The sequence below is a fragment of the Carassius auratus genome, chromosome 46 (genome assembly GCF_003368295.1).
Source record: "Carassius auratus strain Wakin chromosome 46, ASM336829v1, whole genome shotgun sequence".
NCBI lineage: Eukaryota > Metazoa > Chordata > Actinopteri > Cypriniformes > Cyprinidae > Carassius > Carassius auratus.
This window is the reverse complement of record NC_039288.1, coordinates 15,416,137-15,439,861: the sequence shown is the minus strand read 5'-3', so window position 1 is coordinate 15,439,861 and position 23,725 is coordinate 15,416,137. Positions and strand designations below refer to the sequence as shown.

Below are 23,725 nucleotides of genomic sequence, written 5' to 3'. Positions count from 1 at the left end.
CCGTATCATATCACCAATGCTGACCCAGCTTATTTTATTATCATTTCAAGAAACCCAGTAAACCTGGCAGTGTTAAAACTGAACGAGCAGGGCCTGTTGGACAAATTGAAAAACAAATGGTGGTACGACAAGGGAGAGTGTGGCAGCGGAGGAGGTGATTCCAAGGTCAGCCCCAATATGAGCTATCCAGTGGGTAACCACTACCCTGGGGGGGGGTAACCGGCAACCTCAGTTAAAAAACACCTCGGCTGCCGTTTCTACACCAATTGTAAATATTCCAACTCGATTGGTTTTATTCAATACGAATGATACGTTTAAATGATTGGCGGTCAATTTATAACCTTGTCATTTGTGTGTCATACTCAAAATCTTGCAAATCCGAGTGTTTTCGATCTCTTGCCGGTTACCCAAAGTGATATAGTAATACACATCTTGCCGTAGGGAGAAAGGTCACAAAGCTAGATGGAGTATTAATGCATATCACTTTCGCAGTGACAGTTTTCAAACTCTGTGACTGTGCTGTTCTTTCTTTCTTTTCTTTTTTTTCAAGTTTTTGTTTTCTTTTCTGTTTATCTGTAGAAATTTAGAACACATCAAAATATAATTATGGGTGTATGTTTGCTTAAATGCTGAATAACATAAGATAACATGGGTAATGTTATTTATGTTATTTTCCTGGTTGAAGAATCCCCGTAAACCTAGCGGTGTTGAAACTCAATGAGCAAGCCGTCTTAGACAAACTGAAAAACAAATGGTGGTACGATAAGGGGGAGTGTGGAAGCAAGGACTCCGTCAGAAAGGTCAGTTCACTCATTGGTCCCTTCACTCACTTAGAGATCCAGCTTTAGCGCTTTACTAAAGAACCTGTCCACTTTTCTCTCAAGCACGCACCACAGCCAACGCTTTGTCTCCAATCTGCCATTTACCCAGAGACTTGTGCGCATTGTCATCATGTTGCTGTCTGGCCCTTATTACTTCCCACATTACAAAATAGATGTGATGCTTGTAGCTCTTTCCACAACAACAGACACAGGTTGGTTCTTTAAAACGGGCGTTTATTCTTATCGTCGTCTTCTTTATCTTTCGTGCCTTTTACGTCTTAACGCCACAACGCCGTGAGAACTGTATACAAGTGAAACAGTACAAATACATCAAACACAAAATGGCGCTTAGCGCTATTATGAACACCTTTGTTACATTTTACAAACAAATACCTCGTTGGCCGCTTGTCATGAAAAGAGGTCTTTGAGCTTATGAAAAACTTCTTTACTGTCCTTTTGGCTTGTGACAGCACTGATTTTAAACTTAAACGTCTTTTAACTCAGCAGAGCCTTGTGATGCGTCTGCTCATCATCAGTCCATCGGGCGACTAACCAGCACGTCATTTCCCTTAAAGTGACACATCCTTGCGCCTTATGTTTTAAAGTACACCAAATGAATCTACATCACATTACAACTCATTTACACTTTAAATTGAACCTCAAATGAATTAATACAAAATTCACAGAGTTAATTACAAAGAATTAATTATGAAACAAATATGCAGAGCATCTACATAACAGCATTTACACTCCCACCAAAATCACACATTTACTTGAAATGTGGGATTTTCCTTTAAACAAATATATTGAAGTAAAATCAACAAAAATACAATTTCTGGTGTACGTGAGTGTAACTGTTTTATGTGTGACTTAATTGGCTTCAATTAAAGTAACTACTTTGTGGATAGGCCTTTCTAAGAAAACTGATCTAGTGTGTAACTTTCCTTTAAAAATTGTAGTGTCACTGACTAGTAACTTCAGTTTTCGTACAATGCCGTCGGCACTAAGGTAAGTTTCCACTACCCTGGCAAGCTTCCATTCATTTCTTTGAGCATTATCATCTTGTAGTATCACAATGTCATTTACTTGTGAATTTCGTGATGTTCTTTGCCATTTCTTGCGTTGTTGGAGATTTAATATATATTCATGTTTCCATCGCTGCCAGAATTCATTGGCCAGGAACTGCACTCTTCTCCACCTCTTGCGCAGATAGAGGTCATCTTCGCTGAACTTTCCCGGAGGTGGCAAAATGACTGACGATTTCATGGTCAGTATGTGATTGGGAGTAAGGGGTTCTGGACCAGTAGGATCATGAAGATGTTCAACACTTAATGGTCGGCTGTTGATTATGGCCATCGTCTCATAAAGAAATGTTCTAAGAGTCGTGGTGTCAAGTCTGCTTGCAGACTTGTCTAGCATTGTGGTCAGGATGCTTCTGATTGTTCTAATCTGGCGTTCCCAGACTCCACCCATATGACTCGCTGATGGAACATTGGCTACAAATTCGCAACCGATTGCTCGTAGACGTTCTTGATCCATCCCTTTGAGCAACTCAGAAAACTCTCTTCTTGCACCCATGAAATTTGTTCCCTGATCGCATCTCAGTTGGCGTACAGGTCCTCTGATGGATATAAACACTCGGAGTGCATTAATGAAAGCGTCTGTTGTCAAGTAGTCTAATGTCTCTATGTGCACAGCTCTTGAACACAAGCAAGTAAACAGCAATCCATATCGTTTTAATTCTTTTCTTCCCTCCTTTACGATAAAAGGGCCAAAACAATCTATGCCACAGTAGGTAAAGGGAGGGGATTCTTCAGTTCTTTCTTCGGGCAGATCTGCCATTTTTTGCACCTCTGTAGTTCTTCTGTATCTTCTACATTTTACACATTTGTAAATGTGTGAAGAAACCACACTTCCACATCCTAAGATCCATATTCCATTTGCACGTAACTCATTCATAGTCATGCCTCTTCCTTGGTGGTATACACGCTCATGATAATGTTTCACGATTAAGGCTGACAAATGAGATTTCTTCGGAAGTATTACTGGATGCTTTATGTCATGATGCAAGGTTGATTGCGATAACCGTCCTCCCACTCTGAGGACACCATTTTTGTCCAAGAAAGCATTTAACTGACATAACTTGTTGCGTTTGTTCGGGGTGCCATCCTTTTGGAGTTTGAATCCTTTAATATCTTCAGTGAAAGCCTCTTCTTGAACTAGTTTGATGACAATGATTTCTGCTTCCTTTCTTTCTTCAAGACTGGTTGCTTCATTTGTTCTTTGTTGAACTCCTTTGAATTCGCTAACAAACCTCTTTAGCCTGGCAACAGCCCTCACTAATCGAGACCAGTCAGAAAATTTAGTGAAGCGATTCACCATTGAATTTACTTCTTTCGTCTTGATTGTATGAATGTGAGCCTTGCGAAGCTCAGGGTCAGTCATTTCCATTTCTCCCACCGTTTCCTCGTCATGTGGAAGATCTCTCTGCCACAGAAAGTCAGGCCCTTTCAGCCAGTTTGAATCTTTCAGCTGAGCTGCACTAAGTCCTCTCGAGGCATGATCGGCCGGGTTGTTTTCGGAATTAACATGTCGCCATTGTTTAGGGCACGTACTAGACCTTATGCGTTGTATTTGGTTGGCTACGAATGTGTGAAATCTCTTGGCATCGTTGTTCACATAGCCAAGGACTACTCTAGAGTCAGTCCAGTAATACTCTTGCAAGTGTTCAATCTCTAGTTCCCTTTTGGCAACATCTCCATTACGGACTGAAGTCACAGCTGCCGATAATTCAAGCCTTGATATAGTCATAAGCTTTGTAGGGGCTACTCTAGCCTTCCCAAGTGAGCAACTGATCTGCCCTGTTTCACTCACTGCTCTGAGATATGAACATGTTCCGTATCCGGTGAAACTGGCATCAGCAAAGTTGTGAAGCTCATAAGAAACAACCTCGTCAAAATTTAATGGTAGATAGCTTCTTGGAATCTTCAGGACAGCCAAGTGAGGTAAGTCACGAAGCCACGACTCCCACCGTGGTAGAATGTGCTTGGGGAGATCTTCATCCCAGCTTACTTTATCTTTACACAGTTCCTGAAGAATCTGCTTACCAACTAGTAGAAAAGGTGCAACGAAACCTAGCGGATCAAAGACAGAGGCCACCGTTGAGAGAACTCCTCTTCTTGTGAGTGGATTTTTCTTGACTACAACTCTGAATTGGAATTCATCTGCTTCAACGCACCACTGAACTCCTAGTGCTCGCTCGATGTGAAGCTCTCCCAAGGCCATATCGAGATCTTTGGTCTGAGCACATTCCTCAGGTGGTACTGTGGAAATCACTTCCTTATCATTGCACACAAACTTGTGGAGTCTAAGGTTTCCCGTTTTACACAAGGCTCTTGCCTCCTTCACAAGATGTACTGCTTCGGCAGATGACTTCACGCTTGTTAAGCCATCATCTACATAAAAGCTTCTCTGGATAAATTTGATGGCCTCTTCACTAAACTTTCCATGACCCTGCAATGCTAGGTACTTGAGTCCAAAGTTGGAGCAGCCGGGGGATGAAGCTGCCCCAAAAAGGTGTACCTTCATTCTATAAACTGAAGGTTTGGAATCTAGATTGCCATCATCCCACCAGAGAAATCGCAGATAGTCTTGATGTTCCTTTGCAACATGAAACTGATGAAACATCCTTTCAATGTCACACATTATGGCTATTGGACCCTTTCTAAATCGACACAGCACTCCAACTAATGTGTTGGTCAGATCTGGACCTGTCAAGAGGTGATCATTCAGAGAGGTTTCATGGAAGCGTGCTGAACAATCAAAAACCACGCGGATCTTTCCTGGTTTGTGTGGGTGGTAGATTCCATGGTGCGGAATATACCATGCTGGTTGGTTCTCAAGTTCCAATATTGGAACCCTCTCAGCATCTCCTTGAGTTATGATGTCATTCATGAAATTGACATAATCCTCATAATACTGCTTATCTTTTCTCAGTCGCCGCTCCAATGAGGTGAGTCTATGAACTGCACATTGTTTGTTATTTGGGAGACTAGGTGTATCTGTCTTAAAAGGAAGGGGGAGTTCAAAGTGGCCATCTTCCTTTTGTCTTATACCTTCCCTCACCTTGGACAAGAATAAAATGTCTTCCTGAGAAACTGGATTATTATCTGCACTATGATCTGTGAAGTCTAATTCAAGTGCCCTAATTATGTCCGTAGAAATTACTTCCTTAACAAAAGTCCGGCAAACAAAGTGTACTTCTTTCTTCAGCTCCAATGATTGCTTCATTGTAGGCACCACTTTCCGCACTAATGTTCTATGACTAATTCCTACTGCATCATGGTAATCATTTGCGGTGTATGAGCAGCCGACTATGCTCCAGCCGAGATCAGTTCGTTGTGCATATGGATGATTTTCTTCTCCAGATAGGATTTCCTTGGGAAGAAGAGCTTGTTGACAGTTGTACCCGATCAAAAGACCTACTTCGCAATCCAATGGTGGTGGAATCTTGTCTGCCAGTTGTTCCAGATGACGCCATTTTAGAGCAGTTTCCGAAGTTGGGATATGTGACCTGTTTGCCGGAATGAACTCTCGCGTAAAGACTGATGGCAGTGGGATCCTTTTATCAGACTTGTATCCTCTCACTTGTAGATTTGTCAGTTTCTGACAAGGTATGACTGTTGCTCTTGCTGACATTGTGGATAGCTGCAGACTGACATTCTCCCTGTTAGTATTTAGCTCTTTAGCTACTTCATCTAGGATAAAGGTCGTGTCACTCTGTGTGTCTAAGAGTGCATAAACAAGGACTTCTTGATCTGGCTCATTTGTGGATGAGACCCAGACTGGTATGATTGTAGATGTTTGCGTGTTTGAATCTACTTGTCGGACTGCATTGGTAATTGCTGCTGCAGCTATTTCTCCATCATCAGTTTTTTCCTTTGAACTTTCATCTTCTTTAGAATGTTTAGGACTTTGATACTTTGATACTTCTTTGAACTTGTCATCATGCAGACATGTAGGATGTCTCTTCTGACACTTTTCACATGTGCTCTTATTATCACATCTTCTTGAATGATGTCCAGTCTGCAATCATCCAAAGCAAAGCCCCTCTGAACGTACAAACTTGACACGATCTTGAACTGTCTTGTCAATGAACTTTCTGCACTTACTTAAGACATGTCCTGATCTTTTACAAAAGATGCATGATATGGTGCTTTGTGCCACGTTTGTGTACAGTGTCTTTGCTTGAATGGTTTGGTTTCGTGAATGTTTTGGTTTCCCGCTCTCCACACTCCTAAGTGCCTGTACTGAAGATATAGGATCGCAAGCGAGATCAGCTTCCTTTGTTAGAAAGTCTAAAAACTCTGTGAATTGTGGGTAACCAGCATGTGTTTCACGGGCTTCCATCACTTTGCGATTCCATCTGGATACTAACCAATCTGGCAACTTCTGCAGGATCTTTTGATTCTCATTGCAGTCATTGAGAACTTCCAATGTCTTCAGGTGGGGCATTGCGGCCTCACAGCTCTTAAGGAAATCAGTAAACTCTCTTAGTTCACAACCATCTTTAGAACTTATTTTTTGCCATCCATGCAGCTTGTCTCTAAAGGACTTTCCAATTATAAATGGGTCTCCATAGCGTTTCTCCAACAGCTTCCAGGCAGAGTCGTATGCAGCTTCAGTACCTAGTAAGAAGAATCCTTCAACAGTTTTCTTTGCAGCACCACCTAAGTACTTTCTTAAGTAATATAGTTTTTCGTTCTTCGGAATATTCTTCCTGTCAATTAATGTTTCGAAAGATAGGTGCCAATCTTTGAATTTTAAAGGGTCTCCATTAAACACTGCAGGCTCTGGCACTGGAAGACGATTGGCACTCATAGCTTCTGCTAGTGCACTGACCAAATCAGAGCTATTTTCCAATTGAGGCATAAGCATTGAGGCTGAAGTTTGAGATGCCCGTTGCAGAGACTGAGCATTATGCACTTGACTTGCAACTGGTAAGGTTTGAGAAATGAATGGCGGCTTTGAGGCTTGGAGCATTTGGGCTGTGGCTGGCAGAGACTGGGGAATAAAAGGAGGACTTATGAAAGTAGGAACCTGAAGTTTTCCGGTTGATTCAGCACCATGCATCGAATAAGTCGCATCAAAATTTCTTTCCACTTGATCGTAGACCTTTACTCGAGCTCTGGCAGCGTTCAACTTCTTCACTTCTTCTAAGCGTTCAAGCTTTCTTCGCTTGTCCCGCATTGCTTGTTGTCTAGCCAGGTCCTCACATTCAAATTGTGCTAAATGTTGTCTACTTTCAACCTCTAGCCTTTGAAATTCTGACGCTTCCCTTTCTTGTTCCTCCAAAACTGCCAAAACTTCCTGTGATGCAGCAGCTTCAGCCACAGCTTCATTTCTTTTGACTGAGTGAATGCTAGAATGGGTTGAACTGCATTTCGATTGATGAGACGGTGGTCTTGATAAGGAGCCGGTTGAGTCCAAGATCGATCCAACATTAGGCCAGGGTTCCTTCTCTACATCTGCTGCATGTCCTTCACATTGCCCTTGTGCTCTTCTAACAATGAATCCTGAAAGCGATATGCATGCATCAATCCTGCGTCGCAGGTCTTGTTCAGGAGTCTGCAATCTACGTAGGTCTTCATAAATGGCCTTTAACTCAGAACAGCTGCTTTCTATGTTCTCAATTAGCACATTCAGCTCATCTTGGGAAGCCTCATCCGACAATATTTCCTTGGCTAGTCTTGCATGATACTTCCATTTCTCATAAACCATTCTGTATTGTCGTTGTACACCCTTTAACTTTACTTCTTGAAGTTCTCTTCCCTTTTCTGTTAGAGTTCTGACTCTTTCACTTCTTCGCAGCCCTCCTATTTCCACAGGCATGGAATCTGTAACTTCAGGTAGGGCTGGTGATTTGACATGTTCACTGTAAGCCTCTGCGCGTGTGTCAGACATGCTGAGATATCTCGAATGGCTGTAAAATGTATGCAACTAATGAACTTAAATTAGACTGATTAGTCTATGTGCAAATGTAAGCTACTATATGTTTAAATGTGAATAGTCAAAGTTAATAACTATGAATTTTGTGTAGGAAATCAAAATGTTCAAAATACAGACATAAATATTGTATCCACAACTGTATTAACGTTTAAACTTATTTAAACTAAATTCAAAATGGCTTAAATTTTAAATCAAAAATTAATTGTTGTAATTGACTATGTATAATGCAATGCAAGATCTTTACTTCAGAGAGTATAAACTGAATTAATGAATTATCTGTAAAATAAAGTTTTCACATCAATAGTTACCTTTAAACTTAACTTGAATTGTTTGTATGTTTAATTACTTCTTATAAACACAAACCTGTAGAATCTTAATTTCCTTTGTAATAAGGCCCTTTTTACACAAATAAACATCAGTACATTAAATTCGTCCCCAAAACATGTAGGCTGAGCACAGTAAGCAGGGAAATTAGATTTAAGTCCTTGCTGCGATTTCCAAGTTTAATCACTTCTCTAACCACCTTAACTTGACGGTTGTGGCAGAGCACTTTCTGATTTTAGCTTGAAACGTTGCACTTTCAACTCCGTCTAATCACCGTTGCTTGCAGTCTTTATACAGACAATGTTTTATGGGTGGTGCTTATCTGTTGCGCTGAATCCTCGTCAAATCGTCCCTCGCGACGGTCTCGTTGTCCTTCCTACCCGCGTTGAGCAGACGAGTTCTCACTGTAGCTCTTTCCACAACAACAGACACAGGTTGGTTCTTTAAAACGGGCGTTTATTCTTATCGTCGTCTTCTTTATCTTTCGTGCCTTTTACGTCTTAACGCCACAACGCCGTGAGAACTGTATACAAGTGAAACAGTACAAATACATCAAACACAAAATGGCGCTTAGCGCTATTATGAACACCTTTGTTACATTTTACAAACAAATACCTCGTTGGCCGCTTGTCATGAAAAGAGGTCTTTGAGCTTATGAAAAACTTCTTTACTGTCCTTTTGGCTTGTGACAGCACTGATTTTAAACTTAAACGTCTTTTAACTCAGCAGAGCCTTGTGATGCGTCTGCTCATCATCAGTCCATCGGGCGACTAACCAGCACGTCATTTCCCTTAAAGTGACACATCCTTGCGCCTTATGTTTTAAAGTACACCAAATGAATCTACATCACATTACAACTCATTTACACTTTAAATTGAACCTCAAATGAATTAATACAAAATTCACAGAGTTAATTACAAAGAATTAATTATGAAACAAATATGCAGAGCATCTACATAACAGCATTTACAATGCTTGTGTTGTATTTATAGAAATAGGCAACATGTGTTTTTTTTTCTTCACTCACTTCAGTGCTTCTGCATTGGCACTTAGTTCTTCGCTTGTTGCATTTACAAATTAGTAAGCTTTTCTCACTTATTAGGTCTCATTCACTGCGTTGATACGTATTTGTGCATAAACCCTGAGTGCAAACCTATTCATTCAAATCATGCATTCATCAATAAGTTTACACACTTAAGGATAAAAGTTCGAGGGTAAATGCAGCTGAAATCAATTGTACCCAAACAGATTAAACTTTTTCTGTTATATTATATTATATTGTGCTAACTCTATTCAAGCGAGATATTTTATTTAACAGAATTCGCCTACAAAAAACGACCCATTTGGACTACAGCCCTCTACTTCCTGCAGTAATAACGTCACTAAAACAGTTTTTTTGACTAACCACCGCCCACATGAATTCATAAACAGGGGGGCGTGGCCTTGTTGAGCTCCGACGGAGAAGAAGGAAGAGCTGTTTGTGTTTGTCGCCATGTTGTTGAAACGCTGTTTTTTTTTTCATCTCTGAGTCCAATCATCTTTGTTTGGGCTTCCCAGGAACGCTGTACTTTGAGATTAATGGTTACAATTTATGTTTAACTCGGTTCCCGAAAATTATAATGCACATGTAAAACTATGTGCAGCTCATTTAGCTGAAGACAGCTTGCTGAGGACAACTTTCTCAATCTCAATCAGTTTAATGCTGGATTTGCACAAAGATTATTCTTGAAAGATGGAGCAGTTCCCTCTTTGTCTGGAGAAGGCGTTGTTTATGGACCACAACCGGTAAGTGTAGTTTATTATTTAAGTTGGTGCGTTTAACAGTTTCTGTAACTTATTACACAAAGGGCAACGCTGTTTAGCTTTGTTAACTAGATGTTAGGGCTGTGCAAAAAAAACGAATGCGGTTTTCATGCGCATCTCGTCAGTGAAAACGCTCCTCCTGTGACTATAAATACATCTCCAGCACGTGCGTTCTAGCCCAATCACGTTACCAGGAGGGCAGCCTGCTCTCAGCTGCTGTCCAATCACAACTCAGGAACCACTGGCCCAATCAGAACTCGTTACGTATTTCTGAAGGAGAGGCTTCATAGAACAAGGAAGTCATCAGCCGTTTTTGTGTCAGTGAAAACAGCAGTATACAGATAGGTGAATTGTGTGAAAAATACTGTTTTTTTACACGCGAAACATGAACACGTTATATTGCACATTGTGTAAACAATCAAAGCTTCAAAAAAGCGTGTAAAACGGGACCTTTAAGAAATAAACGATACGCAAATCCGTCGTCAAACTGGGCCTTGTTTGTAAAACAAGCATCTTCGAAATGCAGGGAACAAACAAAAACACTTGCACAACTCCGTTGATTCTCTGTAAAAATAAACTCCATCCACTGGTCCCTTAATGCTGTTTCTCTTTGTTAATCTTTTGTGACTTTTCGCGACGCTCTCGCTCTGATCAGTGAATCGCTCTGATCAGTGAAATGTCTGTGCTCAGCCTCGCTATACGGGAGCGCGCGCTCTTCCAGCAGAAGTGCCTCAGGACCCATATAAGGAAATTCCGCTCCATCTAACGTCACACAGAGCCATACTCGAAAAAAACTTTCCGAAACTTGTGACAAACCGGAAGGAGTATTTTGGGAACAAAAATACTCCTTCAAACGTACAACTTAATTTTTGAAACTTTGTCCATGTTTAGCATGGGAATTCAACTCTTTAACAGTGTAAAAAACTCAGTATGCATGAAAAAGCATTTCACCCACCCTTTAAAGGGACCGTGCCTAATTTAGCTACTGGCTGCTGTAATGTTAATCCAAGAAAATGAAAGAAAAAAAATCAATCACTGCTCTTGACTGCATTACTTTGTAGTTTTAACAGTCAAACCAAAAATTATTCAGACACCAGATATAATTTTTGATATAATATATATATATATATATATATATATAGCAAAACTGTAATAATGTGAGAAATGTTGAAGGTGTCTGAATAAATGTAGGTTTGATTGTATATTTCATTTTTACACTAAAGACTATCCAATGCTATTTTAAGTTTAATTATTTGGTTTCTGTAAGTTGAAACCAACAAACTTGAAAAAAACTTAAACATTGTGTAAATAGCACAAATAAATAAAAATAAATGAACATACAAATTAAACAATTTCAAACAGGGCCCCCTGGTACAACCTTCACCGGGTCCCAGCTGACCCCAGCTACGGCAATTCGAATGAGCCATTTTAATCTAGATTAATCTAGATTAATTTCAAGATCACAGTGAGTTCAATCTAGATGAATCTATGCCCACCACTAGTATATATATACAGTATATATATAAAACAAAATGTCAAATTTGTTGTTTTGATTCAAGAGAAAATGTATTTTCATATTATTTTAATATATAACTATGAAAATACATTTTACTTATAAATATAAAATGTATAAAAATCTGCTTGCCTATGTAGTTTGCATCATCGGTAAGGTGTATACTGAGAACTGAGGTCTTGTTTATATCACTGTATTAGTTCACTGAGGCGCGTTAAGCATCGTTGAGGAATCCAGGCGTGTGACGTAAGAGGGAAACCTTAGTAGGCTATTACAACTCAGCGTTACACAAGCCATGATACAAAATTAAAACTAAGCAACCATAAAACCATATATGTTTTAAATGTAATGTTAATTTTGATCAGCGTAGAGTAAAAAAGCATTACATTTCCGCGTATACATATACTGGCCCTGATAATCATAAATAATATAGTTCTACTAACGGCTTGCTCCATTTCTGCAAATCAGTTTTTGTGAATGAATGACTTGCTCTACCTGTTGCTTTGGTCTCCTGAAAATACAAGAACTTTTAAGCATTTAACATTTGTCATTATTTTTAATCCATAGTGGTGATTGTTTGAAATCATCACCACACTTTGATTTAATAATTCGATTTTCATATTCATCCTGTTATTCTGTATAGGGCCCCAAGACACACCAAGAATTTACATTTTTCATTTTTAAAATACATCTTAGTATTCACATCTGTTTAAAACTATTAATTGAATATACAATTAATACACAAAAGAGGAGGTTAATGACTATTAACCAATTCTGACCAAAATTTTAATATTAAATAGTAGCTTATCTAAATTAGCACTATTTCAAATGCATTTTACCGGTACCTATATTCAGCTCTTTTAATCTGGTGCTTTTTTATACATGAACTCATAGAAGTAATACCCACCTTGCCTTTGGTGGTTTTTATCAACATTTTTTATGGACAATGCATTTGATTTCTCTACATATATAATCAATAGAATTTAAAAAATTACAACAAACCAGTATGAAAACGTTAGGTGCTCAGTAGTAGTGGTTTAGTGTTATTTTCTCTTCATGGTATCTGCTCATATCAACAGCAACATTTAAAATCTAAATCCATCCATCTATCTTCGCTTGAGTAAATGGCAGTGTGGAGAGAAAAGCGTTGCCAGGAAATGCCCTCTAACTAATCCAGTGCTCTTCCCCATAAGAGTCCTTCAATGCTGTCTCTGTCCAAAGACAATGTGCATGCCAGTGGATGAGACCTCAATATGGTTGCCAAACAGATGCATGTCACTGACTCCCACCACTCCTGACATGACGTCTCTGCCACCAGAGACACAGAGAGATGCCAAAGGCTCTTAGTTATGACCTTTGGATGAGACCCCTTAAAACACAGAAATCAAGAAATGTTAAAAACAAGGCCAAAAAAAATAATCATGGTTTACACCTGCATGGTTTTGTACTATATATTTTAAATAAAAGGTATAGATATTGTTTAAATGTAAAAAGGGAAATATCTTAATTAGATTAATATTTTATTATATTTTTGTATTTTTATAATTTTTTGTTAAGCATTAAACCAATATGCAAAGACAGACAGAATTTACTGAGAGATTAATGTTTGTTTCAAGCTTGCAACTGACGCATGCATTTGCATGACTTAGGCTGTTCTTTTTTTACTCATTTTATATACTGTGACAGAATAAATATTATGAGTTAGCTATTTAAATATATAGTGAATTAATAAATATCTATATTTTTTTTATGTGTACTTAGCCTTATATCTTTAAATATCATTTTGGGTGTTGGTTGTTTCATGTATTGAGTAACTGTTATAGTAAGAGATAATTTATGTATGTTGCTCTCCTGCAGATGTGTGTTTGTGTTTGTGTGACAGATCACACTGCGAGTATTTGATTGTCATCTCTGCTCTGCAGGATAAGACCAGCGCTCTGAGCCTCAGTAATGTGGCTGGAGTTTTCTACATTCTGATTGGTGGGCTTGGGCTGGCCATGTTGGTAGCCCTGGTTGAGTTCTGTTACAAATCCAGAATCGAGTCTCAAAGGATGAAGGTGTGTAAAAACCATGATAATCTACCCCTTTCAGCATCTACAGCCCAGATCTGTCCACATTTAATTATGGGCTTTATGTTTGGCACTTAGAATGTTTTATAACTGCTATCATATACTGACCTCACTTCCTCTGGGGGATCTGGCAGAGGAACGTGTTGGCATTTAAGAGGTAATTGTAGGTGGGTGTAAACATCATAACACCCACTGCGCCTCTCTCTAATCCTGGAGCGCATTACTCCCGAATGCTTACAAAATTAAGACAAATACAGCGACTTATATAATAATAATAAATTTAATAAGCCACAAACCCATGTGATGACTCATAATTTTTATTTAAGGTCCTTCAAAGGGAAATCTGAGAAGTAATTTTTAAGGCATGGTTATGAAACACATGGTGTTACCTAAATATATCTTTCAGGCAGTGTTTAGGTTTAAGTTTAAATGTACATTTTTGAGTCATTTTAAAGGAATAGTTCACCCCCAAAAAAATGTACTCACCCTCAGGCATTCCAAGATGTAGATGAGTTTGTTTATTCATCAAATTTGGAAAAAATTAGCATTACATCACTTGCTCAACAGTGGATCCTCTGCAGTGAATGGGTGCCGTCAGAATGAGATTCCAAACAGACGATAAAAGCAAAAGTTAAGTAATTTACACGACTTCAGTCCATCAGTTAATATATTTGAAGTGAAAAAGCTAAAAGGTTTATAAGAAACAAATCCATCATTAAGATGTTTTAACTTTAAACTGATGCTTCTGGAAAAAATTTAAATCCATAATCCATAATAATGCTTCCTCCAGTGAAAAAGTCCATTCCGTTGTCATCTCACTTCAAAATCCACATGCAGGCATAACTGTTTTTACATATAAACGGTGCTTGTTCTGTGCACATTTATCTCAATTTCTCTAAAAGCAATGGAATGGATAGAGGGTTTACTAGAAGTTTAAAACATCTTGATGGATTTCTTTATTATAAATACACAGCTTTTTTTGCTTGACAAGACACTAATTGGTGGACTTGAGTTATGTTGATTACCTGTGGATTATTGTGATGTTTTAAAGAGCTGTTTGGAGTATTATTCTGATGGCACCCATTCACTGCAGAGGATTCACTTCTGAGAAAGTGATGTACTGCTAAATTCTCCAAATCTTAAAATCTCCAAATGTTGCTATGAAAAAAAAAAAAAACTCATTTACATCTTGGATGTCCTGAGGGTAAGTACATTTTTAGCAAATTATCATTTTTGGGTGAAGTATTTCTTTGAGTCTTATACTGCTTATAAGTATTTTAACCATATATTTTGTATCATCTTTTCAGCTACATGCCACTCTTCACCAATGACAATCACAGAACAGCCACATTTAGAATATCACTGCAACAAATCTTTGTTGCTTGCAGGCCAATTAGTCTGAATCAGCCCGATCAACATAATCCCCAGCAATCCACAGAAGTATGCTGGATTTAAATCATTTATTCGTCAAGGATGTACAAGCCAACATACACATCATTAGCTCCAGTTTCAAGCCTACGGGGTTTCATTATGTAAAACTGCTACATGAGAGAGTGGCTTCAAGTAAGTGTGGCACTGGTCTCATCATTGCTGCACTTGATGGTTGTTATTTTTCAACATTTCTTATCATGGATCATTGCCCACACTGGCTGGAGCAAATCCTCAGATCAAGTGAAATGTGTAATTGAGGTCAGAGCTGTTGCGTAGCCGAGTTAGCCGGCTTCAAAACAACACCATTTTGCTGTTTGTGCTGCAATGCCTGTTCAATACGTTATGTCTGAGCTTTGTGTTTCTTTTCTCCTAGCAAATCATTGATGCGGCCATGCTCAGCCCCACACTGAGTAGGATGGGCACTGGTGGCGAGAACGGACGTGTGATGGCCCATGACTTCCCCAAATCGGCACAGACTCTGCCCTGTATGGGCCAGGCAGCTGCCATGGGCCTCAGCACCACTGGGATGTAAATGTCCATCAGCCTCTCTGAGATATGGGGACATCAGGAGATCGCTGGAAAGAGTGGGAACAAGCAGACACTGCAGCGTACAGCTCACCTGCCACTGAAGTACTGCCAGATGGATTCATGGACACACTCTGGGCTCCAAATCAAATTAGATAAGAGGGAGGAAAATCACTTTTCTAATATTAAGATGTTTTTGTCTTTTCTTTTGGAACTACTCTGGTGCAATAAGGAGACCATGTTTGCAGTGTTTTTGTATGAGCATCATTTTTGACAAAACTGAGAGGTTTTCCTCAATCTCATAAATTACTGACAATTGAACTGCAGTGTTTCTTTATTGTCTTGTTTCCCCCAAATATTTTCTAACTGTGTTCATTTTCATCTGTCTTATCATATATCTTTGACACACATCTCTGGAACATTTTTACCCAGAGTACTCTTCATCCATAGTTACATCATTATTTATCAGATAGTCAGTTATCAGATAGGAATAGTTCTCCCAAAAATAAACATTTGCTGTTTAACATGTACTGTGAATGAATTTGTTTCTTTATTGGAACAGATTTGGAGAAATTTAGGATTACGTCATTTGCCAATGGATCCTCTACTGTGAATGGGTGCCATCATAATGAGAGTTCAAAAAAGCTCAATAAAAATATCACAATAATCGACAACTAATCCACATGATTCCAGTCCATCAATTAATGTCTTGTGAAGTGAAAAGCTTCATTAATTGATGGACTGGAGTCGTGCTGAATATCATGTGGATGGTGGCACCCCTTCACTGTAGAATATACATTGGTGAGCAAGTGATGTAATGCTAAATTTCTCCAAACCTATTCCAGTGAAGAAATAAACTCATCTACTTGAATGGCCTGAGTTCATTTTTTGTTAATTTTCCTTTTTGGGGTGACCTTGGGGTGAATTATGCAATCTCTGAAAAACAACAAACAAATAGTCTAAATTAAACAAAAAAATTGGGTTAGGATGCTGACTAAAAAGTGCTTAATTGCCTTGAGAAAGTATTCATAAATATTTCACGTTTTATGTTGCTGCCTTTTGTTAACCTGCTTTAAATGTTCCCTGTCAAGGGAACTTCGAACTGCGTCCTCTGAAGGGACACTATGGAGAACACCTCGTCGTGACCCGTGTCTGAAGCATACTTTGAAAAACGCCAATGTGTTGGCCGGCGACAGCCTCTGACGTCGCTTTCCGGCGCGACTATAAATACGCGCCCGTAGGACCCGTCACTTATCTTCTTCGTCTTCATTGACTGTTTTGTTTGAAGCGTGCATCTGAGAAACCACCAGAATGGTAAGAGCGATCTATTATAGTTATCATGGCTTCCACTAGCAAGGCGTTTAAACAGTGTGTGCATCCATGTCAGCGTTATTTGACACCTGATGACACACACAGTCTTTGCGTCTCTTGTTTGGGCGAAGAGCACGCGCGCGATGTCCTTGAGGGGGCAATCTGCGCGCACTGCGAGCGTTTTTCTGTGGAAAAGCTCCGCTCTCGTTTGTCATCTGGATCTCGCGGCTCAGGACCCGCCGTTGCCGAGGCACGGAGGAGAATGAGCTCGTGGGGATCGCAGGTGGATCTCGCTGAGGAGTTTAGAGAGGGACTTTCCTCTCACACTCTCCGGCGGCAAACGAGAGCGAACTTCGAGAGGAAGATGCGTTGTCATTAACCCTTTCTGACACTGAAGTTAGTGCTCTGCTGGGTTCTACCCAGAAAGAGCAGGAGATATTTGAGAGTGGTGAAGAAGCTGAGGCTGAGCCGCTCATTTCTCCTGCTCTGCGTATGGGGAGCTGTTAGATAAAAAAATAATAATAATAATTAAATAAAATAAAAATACAAATAAATAAACTTGCCAATAGCCCGCAGCCCAGGTGAGCCTCCCATTCTTGCCTGACTTACATGCAGAAGTTGAAAAGGAATGGAACAGGCCGTTTTTCTCTCGCATCCATCGGTTTAAGCATACGAGTTATGCTGATATCGATGGCATGCACGAGGACGGCTATGAGAGGATGCCCCCTGTAGAAGAGATGCTGGCTTGCTATCTCTCAGTGGGGGAACATCCTCTCTAAAATCTCCCTCTTTGCCATCTAAGCCCTTCCAGGATACATCCCGCTTAAATGGTAAATCATACGCAGCAGCAGAGCCCGAACAACAAAGGGGTCCTGGTCCATCTCAATCTGAGGATCGAAGACGGGCGCAGAAGGCTAGTGTCGCGGCTCGCGCTCCTCCCCCGCCTGAGGGCAGGGGCTAGAGGAATCGCGGGTCACGAAGAGCCACCAGCGCTCCACCTGATCGTGGTTAGGTGGAAAGTTTCTCACATAACAGTCTCCTATCCTGGACCTGTTATGTTTTTGGTTGGTCCTATTTTCATAGTGACCACCTTACTGACGGTCCGGACCAAAAGGGGGCGCCCCGTAAAGCGGGACTCCAGTACAGGAGGGTGGGTGAGTATGTAACCCTTTCTGCTTATGGGTGTTATGTTGCTGGTGGTTATGTCTTCTAACAGACTCTGTGAGTTTCCTTTTACAGTGCTCAGCTCCAGCCTTGTGCTCTGGCCACGATCACACGCTTTCGGCAGGCGGCCGTGCCGCGTGGGTTCGCCCCCCAAGGGCGCGACACGCACTGGGGAGCGAGTTCCACGTGCGGGTAGCAAGCGCTCTGCGGTTGCTCGTCCCACGCCCCTCCCGAGGAGCCTGGCTGATCGTCAGAACTGGCATAGCACTGCAGGGAATATCATGGATATCCGGCCAGGTCACCCTGAGGGGCCGCCTGGCCGCTTGGCGCATCCGGGGAGGTGGTAGTTACAGAGTCCTTCTGTATGTTCTGCCTCAGGTGATGCTCCCCTCGCTTGAGGGTTGGAGCTCGCCTCTCCCGTGCGATCCAGCGCCTCTGCGATGCTTAGGAACCTTTCTGTACACACGCTAAGCCTGTGTACTGTCTCAAAACCACATGGTGGTCAGTGTGCACGTGAACACTTTGCGCACTGTCTCAAATCCACGTAAGTGGTAAGTGTGCACGCAAGGCTCTGCGCACTTTCTAAAATCCTGTACGGTAAGGGTTACGCGCTCCGCTTCGTTCCCTTTCTTAAGATGATTAGCCCCGAGGTTTCTTGGGCTTCATTCAACCAGTGTGTATTTGTTATACACCCCAAGCATCGCTTCCCTCAACATGAGGGGCTGTGTGGACTCCCGCATATTGTGGTCTTTTCAGATAGTAGGCTTCACCAGGCCTCTCTGATGGTGAGCTCCCACATACTGTGGTTGCCAGGTAGTAGGCCTCACCAGGCCTCCCTGGAGATTTAGCTCCCACATACTGTGCGTTTCCACTAAATAGCATATTGTGGTTTTCAGATAGTAGGCTTCACCAGGTCTCTCTGAAGGCGAGCTCCCACATACTGTGGTTGTCAGGTAGTAGGCCTCACCAGGCCTCCCTGGAGATTTAGCTCCCACATGCTGTGCGTTTCCACTAAAAAACAAGCTCCCACGGTTTGTGGTTGTCAGGTAGTAGGCCTCACCAGGCCTCCCTGGAGTCGAGTTCCATATTACCTTCCACTGAGGTGGTTATCTGGTAACAGGTAGTAGGCCTCTCTAGGCCTCTCTGTTGGTGAACTCCCACATATTGTGGTTATCAGATAGTAGGCTTCACAGTTCTCTCTGAAGGTGAGCTCCCACATACAGTGGTTGTCAGGTAACTTTTCTGTACACACGCTAAGCCTGTGTACTTTCTCAAAACCACATGGTGGTCAGTGTGCACGTGAACACTTTGCGCACTGTCTCAAATCCACGTAAGTGGTAAGTGTGCACGCAAGGCTCTGCGCACTTTCTAAAATCCTGTACGGTAAGGGTTACGCGCTATGCTTCGTTCCCTTTCTTAAGATGATTAGCCCCGGGGTTCCTTGGGCTTCATCCAACCAGTGTGTATTTGTTATGCACCTCAAGCACCGCCCCTCAACATGGGGGGCTGTGTGGGCAATTCTCGCGGTAGTTTAGCAGCGCTCCCCTTTTCTAAAAGGGTCGCCTATGAGCATGCTGCTCGGAGCTCGGAGTCCTCCTCTCATGGGAGACTGAATTCTCGGTTTTTTCATCAGAGCGCTCCAGTACTACATACTGTTTTGAGACGCACTGTGAGAGCAGACATCCTGCTGAGGCAGGGGCTGAGGCTCGGGGAATGGCGCCTTCGCACCAAGGTGTTGAAGTAGAGTTAGAGAGGTTGGCCAGACCTGGGTGGATCGGTTTTGCGGCTCAAGAGAGCGTCGCACCATCCCCTCTGGCTTCCTCTTACTCATCCAGCTCCATTGGGGCTGGACGCCATGGTACAGGCGTGGCCGAGGCTTCATCTGTGCGTTCCGTCCTCCAATTGCTCTGCTCCCGGGCCATTCCATCTACAAGCTGCTCTATCAGAGTGCCACGAGAGCCCCTCCTTTGTGACAGGCAAGACTTGGTAATAAACAGTGCTAAGTTCTTAGCCGTATCCCTTTAAAGGAATCTTTCGTGATTCCAAGCCTTCAGCTCTACCCCGGGCCGAGGCCCTTCAGGTAAGTTGGGTATGTAGCTTAGGCCTTTGGCCATAAGGGATTATGTCATGGACAGCCGTCGAACCGTCCCAGGGGCGACTCCCGGTGAAATGGTAGAGTTGATACTTAGTGTTTGCCATGATTCTGGCCTGCACTCCCCTCAGCATGGCGGCGTGGGTATACTGTTCCCCATAGTGTCCCTTCAGAGGACGCAGTTCGAAGTTCCCTTGACAGGGAACGTCTCAGGTTACGAATGTAACCATGGTTCCCTGAGAGGGAACGAGACACTGCGTCCTCTAGCTCCCTGCCATGCTTCGGACGCAAGCTTCACGAAGAAGATAAGTGACAGGTCCTACGGGCGCATATTTATAGTCGCGCCGGTAGCGACGTCAGAGGCTGTCGCCGGCCAACACATTGGCGTTTTTCAAAGTATGCTTCAGACACGGGTCACGACGAGGTGTTCCCCATAGTGTCCCTTCAGAGGACGCAGTGTCTCGTTCCCTCTCAGGGAACCATGGTTACATTCGTAACCTGAGACGTTTTCCCACATCAATCTACACTCCATACACCAAACTGACAAAGCAATAACAGAATTGTCACAAATTAATGTTTATTAAAATTAAAAAAAAAATGAAATAAGTACATTGCATAAGTATTCATATATTGTCTACATATATTGTCTTTTTTTGTTTGATTCAACAAACTTTGCTCATCATTGGCAATTATCTGCCATCCTTCTCCAGAAATATTTGACTGGGTTCAATCCCAGGCTCTGGCTGCACCACTCAAAGACATTTACATTCACACATTGTCCTGCTGGAAGGTTCTGGAAGAATGCTCTAGACTAGGTTTTGATTAACATATCTCATCTCAATATTTTGATGCATTGAGTGTTCCTTCTACTTTAATGAGTCCCTCAGTCCCTGCTGCTGGAAAACAGCCCCACTTCAAACTTCTTCTATTAAGGGGGTAACGGTTACATTATTCTGTGAACCTTCAATGAAGCAGAACGCTTTTCTGAACTCTTTTCCAGGTTTGCGTGGCCTGACGTAAACCTGTTTCTGAGCTTTTTGTCCCCAGGGCTTGGTTTTTGCTCTGATATGCATTATAAGCTGTTATACCTATTATTAAGACATGACATCTGCCTTTCTAAATCATACCCATTCAGTTGAATTTGTCACAGGTTAATTTCACGTAAAGTGTAGTAACATTTACAAGTAATATAAATGCCCCTGAGCTAAATTATCAAATTTAAAGCAGTTTAACATAAGGCAGTAACATAAAAAAAAACTTTTGCAAGGCACTGTATACAGATGGTGCATATAAATCTGGTAATAGAAAAAGTATTTTAAAGGGACAGTACACCCAACATTGGAAATTTATTCAACCACATCTTGTTCCAAACCTGTATTACCTTTTTTGTGAACTGTAAAAGAATATATTTTGAAAAATGTCTCTCCACACCCCATCCCATCTCCAGTGACTTGTCATTGTATGAAAGAAGAACAAAAAATTGTTTGAAACATTATTTTGCAGAAACTATATATAATATAATATATTAAATATATTAATATGTTCCGCAAAAGAAAGAAAACCATACAGGTTTGGAAGGTGAGTAAATGATGTCAGAATTTTTATATAAAATTTTATAATTAAAATAATAATAAAAAACTACACTTCACCTTTAAGAAACGATTATGAATGGAATGAAAGTTTGTTTGATGTCGTCAAATGAAAAGCAAGGAAGAATGCTAACATCAGTGTGTCTTCAAATGTCTTCCTTTCCAACCAGTTTGATTGGTGAGCCAAGGTGACTTCTTCCATAGGTTTGGAGAGGCTTGTCATAGTTACTCCTGTAGCTCAGTCTCACACTTCACTTATGAACACTTTGGATCAATCACCGTTTCCCAATCCATGCTCAATTAATGCTGCTCGATAGAGTCTGTGAGTTAAAGATGAGAAAGAAGAGGGGGTCGTAGACTATGCAGGCAGCGCTGCTTTTTGGTTTACTGTTCTGTCACTTCGGTTCTGTCTCCCTTTCTTGGTTTACATGACATTTTTCTGTTGAAGTAGCTGATGATATGTATAATGCATCATTCCCACACTGAAGCGCTAATGACGTCACTGTACACAAATGCAACAAATTCAAGGGCAGCATGAGCACTCAGGAGACCATCTACTTAAAAGTCCTAAAGCTTTGGTTTGTAATATTGTCATAACAGTTGAAATATTGTCGTGCAAACCAATTCCATGACAAGTATTTTAAGGAAATCTTCCTAATAGCTGACACACAGACATCAACATATAAATTGCTCATGCTGTGAGATTAATAAGGTGGTTTAATAGAATGACTCTTAACAGTCCATTTGAGAGGAACAAAGCACTGTGGCGATGGCTTGTTTGCTTGTTGTCAGTGGTTGCTTTATGCTCTAATAACTACTAACTCCCTTTTGGATACATAGACAGGAAACAAATGATGTCAGTTGATGATACTCAAACCTACTGAATTTTAAACGAAGACTAACTTTTTAGTTTTGAGGTGCCACATCAGGCTTTATGTTTCTGGATGCACTGATTCAAACACAGAAAAGGATGTGAGGTGAGTGATGCTGTAGTGAGCTTTTTGTGTACCTTCAGTGATTCAAACATGCGGTTCCATTTATACAAAATAGAATCAACCATAACATGACGTGTAACATGTTTTGACAAAACAGCGTTTTGTGGCTTTTGTTTTCCATTTGATCGGTTATTTGTTTCATTTAGAATTTTCTTAAATTATTTTTGGTATTGTATTTAAAGTGAAATTCTGTATTTTGGATGTTTCTTTGATTGGTAGTCTTAAATAGTGCTGTCAATCAATTAAACATGATTGACAAACTGATCAATTAGAAAAATTTATCTTATATCCATGTTTGCAGAGAAAGAAAGACATTTTCAATTAATAATTTGAAAATACAATGTTATTGTGGCATGACAGCTTTAAATGTACATTACAAGATGTGATTTATATATTTTCAGCAAGTTTTTTTTTTTTTGACTTTTGCATTTGATTTGTAAATCTCTATGAGGTTTTCTGTTACTGTTATTCAGAATGGTGTTCATTTTATTATTGCTTATTTTATTTAATCAGTAAAATACCTTATTACATTGACAGCCCTACTTATGAAAAATATTTTTTTTTCATATTCAACTCACAAAATACCTTTTAAAAACTGCAGCAAGATGTAACAGCAAGACATCAACGTGTTGACAACGAGTATTCAGAAATAAACTTTTTCTTACTGAACGCTTTTTGTTTCCTATCAAAATTTCTTTTTGACATATGTGCCTATCTTCCTTTTTTTGCTTTCTGTTCTTAACTAGTTGATATTTGCATTTGTTTTAAGAATGATTGATGCCAGAAAATACACAGTTAAGTCATCTATGTTTCTTTTCAACGTCATCAGATGAATGCATGTCCACGATTGAGCTGCACTGATACAGAACATCTTGTTTGAGCTCTGTTGGCTCTGAGAGTGCTGTATTGATCTCGATAAATGCCACATTTGTTCGCTTCCTTCTGTTTCCCCCATAGGCCTGGCCTTTCACTCAGTCGCTCACTTCCAGCAGAGAATGCTCAAGACATGGAAAGTGCCAGAGGCTTTCGTGCATTTGCAAAGTGTTCAGAAATTCAGCACTATCTGAACTCGGCTAATTG

General features: G+C 40.7%; 1 protein-coding gene across 3 annotated transcripts in view; it reads left to right on the top strand.

The window, feature by feature from the left end:
* The window catches only part of LOC113064336 (glutamate receptor 1), a 59,691-nt gene extending 43,327 nt beyond the window's left edge, over positions 1-16,364 (top strand). For 2 of the 3 annotated variants that reach the window (XM_026235073.1, XM_026235076.1), the window contains 3 exons: positions 51-165; positions 13,392-13,526; positions 15,343-16,364. In XM_026235073.1, coding sequence (XP_026090858.1) covers positions 51-165; positions 13,392-13,526; positions 15,343-15,501 — 409 coding nt within the window. In that variant the 3' untranslated portion in view covers positions 15,502-16,364. Of the gene's footprint in view, positions 1-50; positions 166-685; positions 801-13,391; positions 13,527-15,342 lie in introns of all 3 variants that reach the window. The other variant, XM_026235075.1, reaches the window with a different exon arrangement.
* The last annotated feature ends 7,361 nt before the right edge of the window (positions 16,365-23,725 follow it).